A 17,823-nucleotide genomic window follows, 5' to 3' on the forward strand; every position below is an offset into this window, starting at 1 on the left:
AAAAATACTAAAACGTTTTACTTTTTTCTATGATTTTTATTTATTTATTTTCCTGACAGAGGCGTGAAATCCTTGATGAAATCAGAAGGAGGGAAGAAGAGAAAAAGGAGGAGAAACGAAGGAAAGAAATCGAAAAGCAGGTAAACTTGGCTTCTACGTAACAAATTGCCTGTAGATAAACAGGGAAACTACATAGAAGTCTAATTTCGATATGTTCCCTGCAGCCCATTGAGCTGTCATCCGACTACAGGGGTAAATGCTGGGGTTGCTTTCTCCAAACGCCCTTATATAGCTGGCCTGTCCATATACTTCTATATCTAATATATGCTTTTTCAGTACTACAAATTAGAAGAATTAATTGAAGTACTTTTTTATGTTCCAGGAACGACTTGAAAGTGCCAACCAGACTTGTCAGGAAAATTCAGCCAAGGGTGTTAATAATGCAGGGACTAGGATACCAACTACTAATGGAGGGCCTGGTGATACTGGAGGAAGTAACAGGACTCGCACTACCTCTGTTGGCCGATCCAAGTAAACTTTTTACCTTCTTTAAAACATGCTTTGTTCTCCAGTTTACTGTTTTTTTGATTTTTTTTTTTCAAAATTTTATACTGAACAAGTTGGAAGTAGCGTAAAATTTTATATGTGAATGATAGCCCAATAATAAAACTTTTTTTTTTTTTTCATAAATAAAAACAAGAAACTTTGATGCATGTTAAAAGAAATGCTTTCATCTCTCCTCCCTACTCATTCTATTATCAGTTTCTCTCTCTTCCCCTTCAGCAGCCATCTCCCCATAGACTTCTATGTTAGACATAATTGTTCTGCATTCACTCTCTGGGTACGGATTGTATTGGTGAAGGAAGGGAGCTGTCTGGTAAATGGAGGTTTAGATTTTTTTTTTTCTTTAGAACCGCATACTGGACTTTTTAATCTGAAATTGCCAGACTGCATGTATGTGCTTAGAGATGGTTGTCCTCCACCAAATAGAACCGCCCACTGGACTCCTAAGTTCAGAATGAGGAAGGACTTAAAAGGATTTTCCTGCCTCAAATCAACACCCAGACCCCACACAAATCTATTCTAATAGTCTCTAGGTGGCAAAAACTGCATGGGGATAGGTCATCAATACGAAAAATCTATTTAGGGCTGGACAACCCCTTTAAATTAATGTCAAGGTATATTGGAACTTTTCTTATCAATCTTCTCCGCTTCCTGCTGTAATGTACTACCTGTAAATGATATTGCACATTCTATATCCCTTTTAAGTAGTCTATACATGTAGCTCATTGTAATAATATAAAACAATACCAGGTATAAGGCTGTAATTATGTTTTTTTGTTTTTGTATATATAGACGTGATCGACAGTATTCTGTATGTAGCGATGACAGTGCTTTGAATTATGAAGTGCAGACATATGACATCGGTTGTAGCGGTCACTTAGTTGTACATCGGGGCAAGTGCTTAGGTGAGTTAAAATGACTCTCTGCAAACTGTCTTCTATTCTATATAGTAAATGTAAGGACCGGTGTTGCTTACTACTGTACTTATATTTGCACACTCTAAATTACATACAGGAAAGGATGATCTCCTGGGCAAATCCATTTATAATGGCTTAGAAATGGCCTCTGGACATTTTGTTGTGATTTATGAATGGGTTCTACAGTGGCAAAAGAAGATGGGCAAATTTCTTACTAACCCAGAAAGAGAAAAAGTGGACAAGTGTAAAAAACTGGTAAGTGGGTCATTACCTTATTATTAAAGGGGCTCTATCAGCAAAATTATGCTGTATGAGCCCCAGATATGCGTGAATAGCCTTTAAAAAGGCTATTCAGGCACCGCTAATCTTATCTTAAACCCCCCCACCGTTTTTAAAATAAAACTATAAAAACCTATATGTAAATCATACCTTTGCATGTACAGGGGGCGGTCGTGCAACATCAACGTCATCTTCAGTCCCGCCTTCCTCTTCTTCCAGCGACGTCCTCCTGTCCAGGCTCTTCTCTGCCTTCATCTTCTGTTCTTCCGGAGTGAAGACGTTCGTGAGTGTACTGCGCATGCTCACGTAGTTCTAAGAGATACTTAAAACTACAACAAAAATGGCGCAGTAGCGCTCTGGAGGGAGCACTACTGCGCACGCTCGGTATTTGAATGCAACCTGCCGGAAGAACAGAAGATGAAGGCAGAGAAGAGCCAGGACAGGAGGACGTCGCTGAAAGAAGAGGAAGGCGGGACCGAAGATTACGTCAGATCATGCACGATCGCCCAGTGTGCATGCAAAGGTCTGATTTACATCTATGTTTTATTTTAAAATGGGAGCGGGGTTTAAAATAAGATTAGCGGTGCCAGAATAGCCTTTTTAAAGACTATTCATGCATATGTGGGGCTCATACAACAAAGTTTTGCTGATAGAGCCCCTTTAAAGAGGACCTTTCATGTCCTCGGGCACATGTGGTTTTGTATACCGCTGGAAAGCCGACAGTGTGCTGAATTCAGCGCACTGTGGGCTTTCCCATTGTGTGCCCCGGGACAAGAGATATCAGTGCAATTGCCAATATCTCTTCACTGTCGGAAGGACATTCCTGACAGTCTAGCTGGGAACGCCCCTCCTGACAGTAGTGTCATGGGTGAGCGGTGAGGAACGCATCCTTTGACAGTTTAGCACTACGGACACTACTGTCAAGGGGGGCGTTCCCACCTAGACTGTCAGAAACGCCCTTCTGACTGTAAAGAGATATCGGTAATTGCACTGATATCTCTTCCCCCGGGCATATAATAGGAAAGCCGACAGTGCGTTGAATTCACCGCACTGTCTGCTTTCTAGTGGTATATAAAACTGCCTGTGCCGAGGACATGAAAGGTCCTTTTTAAGTCTTGTCATGCCATTCCATTTGACACGTACCAAAGACAAAACAATATCTGTACCTACAAAATGCACTTTCCTTGTATTTCTTGGACCAACTAGTGACTTGTGGCACTGCTATGACTGAGGTTAGATCAGCACGAAACATGTAAGTGTGCATATCTTCTCTTGTGGGAGCTGTTCTTGTATCTTTGTGGGATATTTTACTAAAGAAAGCTACATTTTAAACCACATTCTAGTTTGTCCTTTTTCTTTGATGTACTTTTGTAGTGTGTAGGTGACTGTATGTGTGCCGTGTCTAGGAAATGTAAACTCTTAAAGGGGTATTCCAGCACTATATTGATTGCTCTGCCTTCGTCCCTACATACCTAGCACAGTGCTGCGCTTACTATTGTGGCACAACCCCGTTCATGCTGAGCTGCAGTATGGCCCTGTGACCATGGACGTGAGGTCACTGGGCTAAGAAATTGAGCTTAATATCCTAATCCTGGAATAAATTTTGCAGGTTCATCTGATAATTCCTGACAGATTTTCAGTTGTATCCATTGTTATTAGTCATAGTAATATTTTTTTTTTTCCTTTTCTAATAGGTTCAAGGTACGGAAACAGAGTTTAATTCCCTCGCCAAACTCAGTCATCCGAATATTGTGCATTATCTCGCTATGCGAGTCAAAGAGAATGAAGATTCCATTTCTGTCGGAATCGTAGCTGAACACGTGAATGGCTCTAAGCTTTCCTCCTTCCTCGAGCAGGAAGTTTCCGTTCCAGTGGATCAGCTTAGACGCTATACAACGCAACTCCTCTCTGCCCTGGATTATTTACATAGCAATTCAGTGGTACACAAAGTGTTATGTGCCTCTAGTGTACTGGTGACCTGTGATGGGACACTCAAACTTACAGACTATAGCCTTTCCAAGCGACTTGCCGATATCTGCAGAGAGGATGTTTTTGAACAAACGAAGGTCCGCTTCAGTGAAGATCCTCTGCCAAGCAAAACTGGCAAGAAAGGAGATATATGGAAGCTTGGCCTCTTGCTGCTGTCACTAAGTCAGGGGAAAGTAACCAAAGAATATCCCGTCAAAGTACCCAGTGGCCTGCCTGCAGATTTTCAGGACTTTTTGAAAAAGTGAGTGGGGAACAAATTTACAGGGGCAATAGAACATAGACACCTGGCTTACATCTCATAGCTGCAGTTACAGCAGCAAATGCACGCGCTTGTGGTTTGGTACAAACTCCTGCGCTTTTATGTGATACTTCCCTCAGGTTTATTGAATCTTGATCTTTTCTTTCCTCTCTTTCTGACTAGTTGTGTGTGCTTAGAAGACAAGGAGCGCTGGAGTACTCAGCAGTTACTGGGGCACAGCTTCATCAATCCTCCTCCACAAAAATGTTCCATAAGTGAAGAAAGCCAAGATGGTGAGGAATTTGGAAATGTGCAGATTTATTTTTATTCATTTGTTAACTATTGATATTTTATTTTTGCATCTCAAGAATATTGAAACTTTTAAATAAAAGTACTTCGAAATTCCACTTCCAAAGTGTCATAGTATAGATTTTCTTTAATGCCGTTTTCCATAGGTCAAGGATTGCCTAGATGATCGTTCATTTCCATGAATCGTTGCCCTATGTACTGTAAGGCCTCATTCACATCAGCATTCGTATTCCGTCCCCCCCCCCCCCCCGAATGGAATACTAAACGCAGCTGCAAACTGTATGCCAGTGAAAGCACACGGACCCCATAGACTATAATGGGGTCCGTGAGCTTGCCGCGCGCTGCCTGCATGAAGTATGCAGACAGGAAAGTAGATGGTGAACTACTTTCATGTCCGCATGATCCCTGCGGAGATCTGGTGGCAAGCACATGGACCGCATTATAGTCTATGGGGTCCATGTGCTTTCAGTGCACAGCAGTTGTATTCTGTTTGGGGGGTCCCTATTCGGACAGATGTGAACCAAGCATAAGTGTTCACAAATCAAATGACAGACGAGTGAATGCTCATTTGTTTGTCATATTTTCCTCTTTTATGCAGCTTAAAAATTGTCTGGCGGCATCACATATCCTCGTAGAACAGGGGATGTGCTGCCATCAATAATTTCAACTGAGGGTGCAAATGATTTTGTCTGCACATACTGACTATTGCTCCATGTAAAAATACGCAAACAAATACTTATCGATCTATGTTTGCAATAGTTACAGATGGCTCACCTTGTAAATGAGGCTATAGATCTAGAGATTGATTTACGAAGTCATATTCCAGTGTTCCTGAAAGGTCCCCTAAACTAAAAGGCTCACGCCTGGTAATTTAGAAACAAATTAGAAGCCTGTTTGGGCCTGCCATGCTAAAAATCTTCAGTTGTACGGTATTTTATAATAAGTAATTTCAGCAGTGTTCATTCTGTGCTCATTTACTAACCCCCGCTCACTTCTTGTGCGAGTTGCAGAAAAAAGTGTAATGCCCTCCCCAGCTTATGATAAATTTCTTCCATAAATTTCCCCTATTTGTTTCTCTGCATAGGATTGACCTGGACTGTAGTTCTGGAGCAGTGAACATGCTTCTTTTTCCAGATTACACAGATTTTAGTTCTGGAGTAATGAACCTGCTGCATTTATTTCCTCCAGATTACACAGGTGTGGATTGCACAGAGACTGAGATACCCAGCACTTCCATATCCAATGCCGCATTCCATACAGAATCACAAAGGCAGCTTTCTCGCTACTACAGCGAGTTTGAAGAATTACAGATGCTCGGGAGAGGCGCATTTGGAGCAGTTATTAAGGTAATATGCCTGTTTAAGGTTGTGTACCGTTAAAGTGAAACTATATACTTTGGGGTATTTCTTTGATTTGACCCAAAAAAAAAGATCTGTCCATTGTCCGATTGTTCTTGACTATTCTTTGTTCCAAAAACTAAAAGTGATATTAACCCCTTCCCGACATGTGCCGTAATAGTACGGCGCATGTCGGGTCTGTAACTATGGCGACCGCCCGGGAGCCGGGCGGCTGCCATAGCCGCCGGGTGTCTACTGCTTTAAGCAGTAGACAACCGGCTCTAATGCCTCCGATCGGTCCCCGGACCGATCGGAGGCATTAACCCCTCCGGCGCTGCGGTCAAAGGCGCCGGAGGCGCCATTTTCCCGGCGGCGCATGGGCGCCGCCATTTTGGCCGGGATCGCCGGCTCCTGGAGCATGCTCCAGGGCCGACGTCATGTTGCCATGACAGCCGGGAGCCTTGGTAAAGGCTCCCAGCCGGTCTGCAAATTCTCTCTTTTGCAGGCTGGTCTATGCAGCCTGCAAAAGAGATGATAATTTTTTGCAATTCATTGCAATGCATTAGCATTGTAATGCATTGCATTAGTGATCAGACCCCCTGGGGTTCAACACCCCTAGGGGGTCTAATAAATGCAAAAAAAAAAAATATAAAAAAATATAAAAAGTATTAAAAGTTCAAATCACCCCCCTTTCCCTAGAACAAATATAAAAGTAGTTAAAAACTGTGAAACCTATATATGTTAGGTATCCCCGCGTCCGAAATCGCCCGCTCTACAAATCTATAAAAATATTTTTCCTGTTCGGTAAACGCCGTAGCGGGAAAAATAGTCAAAAGTGCCAAACCGCCGTTTTATCACTGTTTTGATTCTGATAAAAATTTGAATAAAAAGTGATCAAAGCAATAACATTTCCCGAAAATGGTAGAACTAAAAAGTACACCCGGCCCCGCAAAAAAAGACGCCCTATGCATCCCCGTACACGTATAAAAAAGTTACGGCCATCGGAATATGGCGACTTTTAAAAAAAAAAAAAAAAATGTTTAACACAGTTTTGGAATTTTTTTTAGGGGTCAAAATGTAAATAAAACCATATAAATTTGGTATCCCCGGAACCGTACCGAAACACAGAATACAGGGGACATGTCATTTTGGCTGCACAGTGAACGCCGTAAAACCAAAGCCCGTAAGAAAGTCGCAGAAATGCATTTTTTCTTCAAATCCACCCCATTCTGAATTTTTTTTCCTGCTTCCCAGTACATTATGTAGAATAATTAATGGTAGCATCATCAAGAAAAATTTGTCCCGCAAAAATTAAGACCTCATATGGCTCTGGGAGCGGAGAAATAAAAAAGTTATGGGGTTTAGAAGGAGGGGAGTCAAAAATGAAAAACGAAAATCAAAAAATGCCACCGGCGGGAAGGGGTTAAATGAGTTACTTTGGGTTATTTCACTGCATCTGTTACTTCCTATAGCTGGTCATGGAGACAGGGGTATCTTGTACACCCAAATGAATGGGGATACTGGTTGCCCATGTATGATTTCATTAGGGTTGCCAGTGATGGTCTACTATCTCCATCACTTCTATTAACCGGTTAAGGACCACCGTACGTAAATTTACGGCCTGCGGTCCAGGTACCTAAAGACCGGACTATTGTTACGTCCTGTCTTTAGGTACCTATTTCGCGGGGGGATGGGTGCGGGGAGGACGGGGGTTAGGTGTTACTAACACCTAACCCCTTCCTCAATAACGTCCAGTCGGAACTGAGTCCGACTGGACGTTTTAACCCTTTCGATCGCGCCGTGAAACATCACGGCGCGATCGAAAGGCATCCGCCGACAATTGAATCTGATCGGCACCCCCCGCGGCGAGATCGGAGGGTGCCGATAGCAGTAAAAGGTAGTCTGGGGTCTGGCCAGTGACCCCAGACTGCCCGGAGCCCCCACATACCTGGTGATCCTGCCAGGACCTTCTGATGTCAGGCTGTGCGTCTACACAGCCTGACATCCTGCTACGGAATGCCATGTGGGACACCTGCATGCTGTGTCTCACATGGCATTCTATATCAGCAAAGTATTGCTGATTGAAGTGTCCTAAATGGACACATGAAAAAGTAAAAAAAAATGAAAAAAAAAATAAAATGAAGTGTATGAAAAAAATTAATAAAGTAATAAAGCCCAAAAATCCCTTTCTCTATAGAAAATGAATTATATAAAAAAAAAGAACTAAAAAGTAATAAAAACAATGCATATTTGGCATTGTCGCGTCCGTAACAATCTGTACAATAAAACTGAAATAATATTTAATGTACACGGCGAACGCCGGAAACAAAAAACGGAAAAAACTCGCCGGAAGTAATGATTTTTCGCCATCTCACCATACAAAATATGCTATAAAAAGTGATCAAAAAGTCATATGCATCCGACAACAGTACCAATAAAAAGCGCAGGTTGTCCCGCAAAAAATAAGCCCTCAACCAACACTGTCAACCGAAAAATAAAAATGTTACGCCTCTTAGAAGATGCGATGCAAAAAACATTGATTTATGTCCCCAAATGTGTTTTTCCTCTGCAGAACTAGTAACACATAAAAAAATAATATAAATGAGGTATCGCCGTAACCGTACCGACCCGCAGAATAAAGGGAACATGTTACTTATACTGTACGCTGCATGGTGTAAAATTAAAAAAGTAAAACTCAATGCCAGGATTGATTTTTTTTTTTTTTTTTTTTTTTTTTTCTCTAAATCCAGCAAAAAAGGGTTAATAAAATGTATTCAATAAGATGTAGACAACCAAAAACGGTGTCATTACAAAATGCATCTTATCCCGCAAACAACAAGCCCTTATATGGCCGCGTCACCAGAAAAATAAAGAAAATATAGCATCTCACAATGTGAAGACAAAAGTCCGCAAAAATCGCCAAATTATTTGAACACAACTGGCTGCGTCAGGAAGGGAATATATAAGCTGTGCAAGCGGATATCAGCAGACACCCCAGATTTACACCTTATGAGGGAACAGACACCAGAAGTGACCCCCAGAGTGACTCCCCCAATCATAGGAGCTACGGGGACATAGTAGGGAATTTGGTGTCTGCAATTTCCTCCGCACAGCTTATATATTCTCTCTTCGCCATCCGCTGTGCAGTCACGTCCGGGATACTAATACTCACTACACCCCCTGATAAATTCTTTGAGGGGTGCAGTTTTCAAAATGGGGTCACTCCTTTGGGGAATCCACTTTTCTGGTACCTTACAGGCTCTACAAACATGACATGGCGCCCAGATACCAAACATCTGAATCTGTACTCCAAAAGCCTCATCGCGCTCCTTCCCTTCTGCGCCCTGCTGTGCGCCCAAACTGCAGTTTATGACACATGTATGACACATGTATGACACTGGTGTACCCGGGATAACGGACGTAATGTCATATGTGGGTATAAACTGATATTAGCGCACAGCCGGACACAGAAGGGAAGAAGGGTCATTTGGTTTTTGGAGCACAGACGGTTTGGTTTTTGGATGCCATGACACTTTTCCAGAGCTGAAGCGCCAGTAAAGTGGAATCCCCAGATATGTGACCTTATTTTGGAAACTACACCCCTGAAGGATTTATCCAGGGGTACAGAGAGTATTTTTAACCCCCAAGTGTTGCTATAACTTATTATCCATAAATGAATACGAAGCTGATTGTGAGAAGTGAAAATGACCATTTTTCCAGGAATCCGTCATTTCAGTGCGTAATATGTTGTGCCCGACTTGTATCAGAGATGAACGCTCTAAAAGCTGTTGTGCCCAGGATACTCGCTAAACAGTTTTTGGAGTGTCTCTGCTGACATAAGTCGGGCACAACATGTTGCACACTGAAATGGCAAATCTGTAAAATTTTCATTTTTAACTTCTCTATCAGTTGCGATTTCATTTCTGGAAACTAAATAAATGCAACACTCAAGGGTTAAAAATTCTCGCTACACCACTTGATAAATCCCATCAGTGGGGTAGTGTCCAAAATAGGGTGACATGTCTGCGGATTCCACTTTATTGGCAATTCAGGGGCTTTGCAAAAGTGGCATGACGTCCAAAAACCAAAATGTGCTCCAAAAACCAAAATAGCGCTCCTTCCCTTCTGTGCCCAGCTGTGCTCAAACAGCCATTTCTACCCACATATGGTATTAAGTACGTTATCCGGGGTACACCAGTGTCATACATGTGGGCATACACCGCCATTTGGGTACACAGCAGGGTGCAGATGTGAAGGAGCAATATGTGCTTTTGGAGTGCAGATTTAGATTCTTCGTTTTTGGACACCATGTCACATTTGCAGAGACCCTAAAATTGCCCCTACAAAATGGGGTCACTTCTTGGTGAATTCCAGTTTACTGGCACCTCCAGGGCTCTGCAAAAACATGGTGCCCAGAAAGTCCCTCTAAATCTGTACCCCAAAAGCTAAAACGCACAGTGGTCCTTCCCTTCTGAGCCCTGCTGTGTGCCCAAGCAGCAGTTTACACCCACATATATAATTTTTTGACCCCCGGGATGGCCCCTTATTAGTTTTAGGAGTGCAGGTCTCTGACAACACAAAGTGGGTGCAACGTATTGGGCACCGAAATGGCATATTTTTTAAAATTTCAATTTTCATTTTGTACATTAATTTTTGGGAAGCATTTTAGGCTCAAAATGACAATACCCCTTGATACATTCCTTGACAGGTGTAGTTTCTAAAATGGGGTCACTTTTGAGGGGTTTCCATTGTATTGATACTTTAGGGGCTCTGCAAATGCGACATGGCCCCTGAAAACTATTACAGCAACATATGCCCTCCAAAATCCAAATAGCGCTCTTTCCATTCTGAGCCCCACCATGTACCCATACAGCAGATTTTGGCCACATATGGGGTATTGCCGTGTTCAGAAGAAATTGTGTAAGAAACTGTGGGGGCTTTTAATTCTTAAACTATTTGCAAAATTAAAACTATGGCGCTAAATGGACGATTTATTGGGAAAAAAAGTAATTTTTCATTTTCACGTCCCAATGTTAATAAAATCTGTGAAACACCTGTGAGGCCAAAATACTCACTCTACCCCTAGATAAATTCTATGAGGGGTGTAGTTTCCAAAATGGGGTCACTTATAGGGGGTTTCCACTGTATTGGTACTTTAGGGGCTCTGCAAATGCGACATGGGACCTGAAAAATATTCCAGCAAAATCTGCCCTCCAAAAGCCAAATAGCCCTCTTTCCATTCTGAGCCCCGCCATGTTCCCATACAGCAGATTATGACCCCATATGGGGCATTTCTGTGTTCAGGAGAAATTGTGTAACGAACTTTAGGGAGCTTTTTCTCCTTTATCCTCTTGTGAAAATTAAAAATTTGGGGCTAAATTGACAGTTTGTTGGAAAAAAAGTAATTTTTCATTTTCATGGCCCAATGTTAATAAAATCTGTGAAACAGCTGTAGGGTCAAAATGCTCACTCTACCCTTTAATATGTTCTGTGGGGGGTGTAGTTTCCCAAATGGGGTCACTTTTAGGGGGTTTCCACTGTATTGGTACTCTAGGGGCTCTGCTAATGCGACATGGCACCTAAAAATAATTCCAGCAAAATCTGCCATCCAAAAGCCAAATAGCGCTCCTTCCATTCTGAGCCCCGCCATGTTCCCATACAGCAGATTATAGCCACATATGGGGTATTGCCGTGTTCAGGAGAAATTGTTTAACAAACTTTGGGGGGCTTTTACTCCTTTAACCCCTTGTGAAAATGAAAACTTTGGAGATAAAGTGACATTTTAGTAATTTTTCATTTACACATCCCAATGTTAGTAAAATCTGTGAAACAACTGTAGGGTCTAAATGCTGACTATACCACTTGATTAATTCTGTGAGGGGTCTGGATTCTAAAATGGGGTCACTTTTGGGGGGTTTCCATTGTTTTGGTACTCTAGGGTCTCTGCAAATAAGGCATGGCGCTGAAAATTATTCCAGCAAAATCTGCTGTTCAAACACCCAGTGTCGCTCCTTCCCTTCCATGCACTGCCGTGTGCCCAAAAATCAGTTTACACCCACATGTGGGGTATTTCTGTGCACGGGAGAAATTGCACAATAAACTGTCAGATGCATTTTCTCCTTTAACCCTTTGTGAATGTGTTAATTTTAGGTCTAAATGAATGTATTAGTGAAAAAAAAATGAAATGTCTAAATTTCACTGCCATATTATTTTTATTCTTATGAAATGCTTAAAGGGTTAACAAACATCCCAAATGCTGTTTTGACTAATTTGAGGGGTGCAGTTTTGAAAATGGGGTAATTTATGGGGGTTTCTATTATACAGGCCTTTATAATTACTTTCAGAACTGAAGTGGTCCCTAAAAAATTGGTTTGGAGAATTTTCTTGTAAATCTGGAAAATCGCTGTTACACTTGTAAGCCTTGTGACGTCCAAAATAAATTAAAAGACAATCAAAATATGATGCCAATATAAAGCAGAGATATGGGGGATAATATTTATTCATGTATTTGGATGGTATGACTATCTGCCTGAAAAGCAGAGAATTTCACATTTTGAAAATTGCAATTTTTTTCAAATTTCCATCAAATTTCCTAGTTTTTTTTATAAATAAATGCAAAAATATTGATTAGTGTTTACCACTAACATGAAGTATAATGTGTTACGAAAAAAACAATCTCAAAATCACTTGTGTAAGTTAAAGCGTCTCAAAGTTATTGCCATTTAAAGTGACACATGTCAGTTTTGAAAAAAGAGGCCTGGTCTTTAACATACTTTTGGGCCTGGTCCTTAACCGGTTAAGAATGAATACAATGGAAGCGCATGGGCTTGACCTGTCCCTCTATTTAGATGGGGTAATGAAACCTGTGTTCTCAGTCAATGGAGGTCCTAGTGGTCAGCCTCCCATTTTGTCACTTATCCTGTGATTAACTTGAAATTTATCAGAAAACCCCTTATAAGACTATATCCCTATGTCATGGTCTGACCTCTCAGACTCGAATAGTAGGCAGAAAAGGAAGAGTTAATTTAATGCTTTGACAACATCACTAGAAGTGACTTAATATAGGGTGTTCTCACCCCAAAGTATTAAAGCCCTATGTGTGCTTTTTACGAAAATAAAGTTTATCCATTTGGCAATCAGTCGAGCGCGGTGATCCTCTGTAATTCCTGGTCCTTCGTGATACTGAGTGGATACTTGGATGCCTTATATAATGTATGTTTAGATCAATGTATGTGCACAGGTGGTCCACACACGTTCCAGGGATTTTAATTTATTTATTTATTTTTTTAAATTCATTTCCCATGCATAATATTAAAATTATTCTACTGAATGTCCTCAGAATCCTGAAGTATACATTCTGATTGATTTTACTTCCAGTAAGGGCTCGTTCACATCTGCGCCGTACTCTGTTCTGCAGGTTTCCGTTTCCTGCACAAAACAGGGCAGGAGACGGAAACCTGCCGGAATGTTTCAAGCCCATTCATTTGAATGGGTTTGAAAAGTGTCCGGCCATGAGCGCTGCTGAGCGTTTTATGCGCTCCGCGGCGAAACAGTTTTTTTTAAACCGGACACATAGTCGGACATGCAGTACTCCGTGTCCGGTTTAACAAAAAAAAAAAAAGGTTTCGCCGCGGAGAGCATAAAATGCTCACCGGCGCTCACGGCCGGACTCTACATGACAAGTTTCCGTCTTCTGCATGCAAACCTGAGAACGGAGATGGAACGCTGGTGTGAACCCAGTGTAAAGTTGTTTTTCTATTTTTGTTTTTAGGTTCAGAACAACCTCGATGGCTGCTATTATGCTGTAAAACGTGTTCAGATCAATCCTGCCAGCAAACAATTCAGAAGAATTAAAGGTGAGGTGACGCTGTTGTCTCGACTCAACCATGAAAATATAGTGAGATACTACAATGCTTGGATTGAGAAGCATGAGATTCCATCCTCCAATACCCCTAAAGCTGGAACTACTGTAGATAAGAAAGTGGTAGTGAAGCCGGAGCAGGTTGTGGTGAAGAATGAGTTTGGCCTTGCCGATGACATAGAGGCCAATGCCCCAGCCCCCATAATGACCAGCTCAGTGGAGTGGAGCACATCTTGTGAACGATCCTCAAGTGCACACTGCAAGAAATCTGACCAGGATTCAAGTGATGAAGATGAGGATGAAGACGACGACGATGATGACGAAGAAGGAGTTTTCTCTCCTTCATTCTTGTAAGTGAACTAGCTGATATATTTTCATTACTTCACAATGGGTTGGGACATTGTGTTGGCAGGGGCACAGCTGTGCAGGGAAAGTGGAAAACTGCTGTCTATATACCTTATTAGGACCTATGGATACAGTAGAGGTGGCCCACTACTCCAAGCTACTGACTTGTCCCTTCCATATATAACATTGTAAAGCATTTCTCTGACCATGTGCTTGTATAGTTCTGCTTCCCTAAAATAAATGATGGCTTTTTGGGTTGTAAGGTATACTTGATGCCATTGTAAAGAAGTTACGGTTAATCTTTTTGTATTGAACAGGCCCGGGACCGACTCCGATAGTGAGATTGTTTTTGAGGATGAGAACAGTCCTGATCAGGTAATGACTGCGATGCTTCAACCTGCACCCGCCCAATTTCATCTTTGTCATGTATATTCTAGCCTGATATATATATATATATATATATATATATATATATATATATATATATTTATTTCTGTTGTTGTCCATATGAATAAAAATAGGATGAAGAAGCTGCTGTGGAAAAATCAGAAGAGCTCAAAGAGTCCCCGTCTGAAATGTCTGTTCAGACAGTGCATTACCTATATATCCAGGTAAGGTCCTACTTTGTATATTGCAGTCCTGATCTGAGCCATAGCATAGTCTAATGACGGAGACCCTGATTTCATCAAATCCACAATACATCTGAATGGCTGCCATGTAATCATACATTTGCTCTAAGCAAAATCCTCAGTTTCCCAGAGCTGCCAGCCAGGGAACCCAGATTGTTGCTGGATCTTTCTAAAAGGGGTTCTCTCAGTTGGGATAACCCTTTTATTTTTTTCACTCACAGTACTATTCAGACAGATCAGACCCTGCATTTGTTGGTGCTTTAGTACTATTCTTAACCCATATTGGCTATGTGAATATCATGTATAATTCACTTGTTCACTGCTGGACTATGCTGCTTTCTATGTAATAAGTGTTATATTTTATCATTACAATATTTAATGTTTTCCATTGTTATAAGATGGAATATTGTGAGAAAAGCACTTTACGAGACACTATAGATCAAGGATTGTACCTGGACAACAATCGCCTGTGGAGGTTGTTTCGAGAGATCTTGGATGGGTTGGCATACATCCACGAGCAGGTATGTGTAATTCTATCATATAATGAAGTCTTAGTCAATAATAAGCTTTGCTATGGCATTCGGATTAATATAACAGGTGTGGCTGACTTTAATAAGAATCTCATTTCACAGCTGTCTATGGTATAATATACTAGTACTGTCCACATACAGGGATTTTACCACCAAAGACACATCTCTGCTATCTACAGGATTGGAGATACCATATATACTCGAGTATAAGCCTAGTTTTTCAGCACAGTTTTATGACCAGCCATAATAGTAGTGTATAGAATCTCCCATAAAATAGTGTGTGGGGGGGGGGAGCTATGAAAAAAAATAAAATAGAAGTTCTAAATCCCTCCTTTCCCTAGAATACATATAAAATTAGAAAATTACTGTGGAGCACATACACATTAGTTATACCTGTGTCTGACAGTGCCCGGTCCACTGAATATAGGGGATCTGCAGGGGTTAATAGGAGCACTGCAGATACGCTATATTCAGCCAGGCTGAATTCCAAGTGGGGGGGGGGGAAACAGTCCTCAAGCTCAGGGAAGGGGCAGACAGACAACCAAAACACCCCCTCCCCTTCCCAGCACCTACTGCACCCAAAAACTCCGACCATTTTGATTTTTGAAATTTTCCAGTAGCTTCTGTTTTTCTAGTAGTGTTTTTTTTTTTTTTTTTTTAGTAAAATTAGGGGCTTCTGCTTCTATTCGGGTCAGCTTATACTCGAGTATATACTGTAAGTTGCAGATTGATGGAGGTCTCACCCAAGGGACCTCCACTAATTGACAACTTGAGTAAATGACGTGATGGTCATGCAGACCTGCTGCAGTTCCTTTCATTTCTATGGGGCTGTCTGAGATGCCTAAGTACTTTGCTTAGCTAACCCCTTTAACTTGAGTCCATGAGTAAATTGACAACTGGGTGTTACTAGTTGGGGCGTGTCTGGGGCCATTTACTGACAATGGCCAATCACTGCTGTGTACGGACGCACCTCTTTGACAAGGCGATTAGTAACACCAAGTTGTTCATTTTTCATTAATTTTTAGGTGGAATAACAGCACAACACAGGTATAAGAAAAGGTGTTGTTAGCCTATGGTGAATACAAGTAATAAATATTTACTGCTTTGACTTGCAGGGTATGATACACAGAGACTTAAAGCCTGTTAACATTTTCTTGGATTCGGAGGATCATGTGAAGATTGGGGATTTTGGTCTGGCTACAGACCACCCAGCCTATAAGGTAAGTACTTGCACTTCAGCAGCTTTCAAACTGAGCATTGCACTTTTATTGGACTGATCGCAGATAAGTGACCAGGCAACAACAAATTCCACCGTACCAGAAGAAGATACGAGCATTGTACATATGAAAGCATTGATTTCTAAATAGCAGGCCTGAATTTAAATTGTGGAAACGGGTGTAAAGTGCGGCAAATTTAACAAAAATGTATATGTTATGTAATGTGTATAAATCGTTCTGTACAAGAGTTTGGGAAAGTAAACTAAGTGCAGGATTGTTATAAAACGACTTGTTGTACATCCATATGACCTCTGCGGTCAGTCAGTGGCCTCTGTGTTGATGCAAGCATGTATGGCATGTGATCTCTGAGGCCAGTGTTTGGGCGCAATGGTCATGTGGATATACATCGCGGCATTGCTGTAGGAGGTTTTACTTGACTACGTTTCGTAAACTGACGGACGACACCTTTATAGTCACTCTGGAGCATTTTGGTTAATATCTCCTTTTTTTTTTTTTTTTCCTTTTTGCAGACTGAATCCACAAAAGATGAGGACCAAGGTCGATGTGATTTTGCTAAGGTTGATCCTGAAGGTAATTCTGTATTTCCATGGGCTCTTCCATGTTCCCTGTGCCTGTTTTATATTCTAGTTCTTGGCTCCTGTATAGTGTAACTTAACCAGTAGTCTAATCCAACTACTTTAAACCTTTTTCTTTAGGAAAACTTACAGGCATGGTGGGCACAGCTTTGTATGTCAGTCCGGAAGTCCAAGGGAACACCAAAGCTTCCTATAACCAGGTAATACATAAATGTACTGGTAGCAGTGGAAGTGGATCTCATATTAACCCCGATTCCTATCTCCTATACCCATATACAGTCCTATGAAAAAGTTTGGGCCCCCCCTATTAATCTTAATCATTTTTAGTTCTAAATATTTTGGTGTTTGCAGCAGCCATTTCAGTTTGATATATCTAATAACTGATGGACACAGTAATATTTCAGGATTGAAATGAGGTTTATTGTACTAACAGAAAATGTGCAATATGCATTAAACCAAAATTTGACCGGTGCAAAAGTATGGGCACCTCAACAGAAAAGTGACATTAATATTTAGTAGATCCTCCTTTTGCAAAGATAACAGCCTCTAGTCGCTTCCTGTAGCTTTTAATCAGTTCCTGGATGAAGGTATTTTGGACCATTCCTCTTTACAAAACAATTCAAGTTCAGTTAAGTTAGATGGTCGCCGAGCATGGACAGCCCGCTTCAAATCATCCCACAGATGTTCAATGATATTCAGGTCTGGGGACTGGGATGGCCATTCCAGAACATTGTAATTGTTCCTCTGCATGAATGCCTGAGTCGATTTGGAGCAGTGTTTTGGATCATTGTCTTGCTGAAATATCCATCCCCGGCGTAACTTCAGCTTCGTCACTGATTCTTGAACATTATTCTCAAGAATCTGCCGATACTGAGTGGAATCCATGCGACCCTCAACTTTAACAAGATTCCCGGTGCCGGCATTGGCCACACAGCCCCAAAGTATGATGGAACCTCCACCAAATTTTACAGTGGGTAGCAAGTGTTTTTCTTGGAATGCTGTTTTTTTTTGG

General features: G+C 41.3%; 1 protein-coding gene across 1 annotated transcript in view; it reads left to right on the forward strand.

The window, feature by feature from the left end:
- Window positions 1-17,823, forward strand: part of EIF2AK4 (eukaryotic translation initiation factor 2 alpha kinase 4) — a 49,263-nt gene that overhangs the window by 9,346 nt on the left and 22,094 nt on the right. Inside the window, exons 5-18 of the mRNA XM_075282871.1 lie at window positions 60-140; window positions 383-531; window positions 1,357-1,469; window positions 1,579-1,736; window positions 3,455-3,990; window positions 4,171-4,280; window positions 5,485-5,642; window positions 13,405-13,844; window positions 14,157-14,214; window positions 14,361-14,450; window positions 14,867-14,989; window positions 16,114-16,218; window positions 16,746-16,806; window positions 16,932-17,011. Of these exons, the coding sequence (XP_075138972.1) occupies window positions 60-140; window positions 383-531; window positions 1,357-1,469; window positions 1,579-1,736; window positions 3,455-3,990; window positions 4,171-4,280; window positions 5,485-5,642; window positions 13,405-13,844; window positions 14,157-14,214; window positions 14,361-14,450; window positions 14,867-14,989; window positions 16,114-16,218; window positions 16,746-16,806; window positions 16,932-17,011 (2,262 nt within the window). The remainder of the gene's footprint in view (window positions 1-59; window positions 141-382; window positions 532-1,356; window positions 1,470-1,578; window positions 1,737-3,454; window positions 3,991-4,170; window positions 4,281-5,484; window positions 5,643-13,404; window positions 13,845-14,156; window positions 14,215-14,360; window positions 14,451-14,866; window positions 14,990-16,113; window positions 16,219-16,745; window positions 16,807-16,931; window positions 17,012-17,823) is intronic.

Source organism: Leptodactylus fuscus, chromosome 7 (genome assembly GCF_031893055.1).
Source record: "Leptodactylus fuscus isolate aLepFus1 chromosome 7, aLepFus1.hap2, whole genome shotgun sequence".
In the NCBI taxonomy this organism is placed as follows: Eukaryota; Metazoa; Chordata; class Amphibia; order Anura; family Leptodactylidae; genus Leptodactylus; species Leptodactylus fuscus.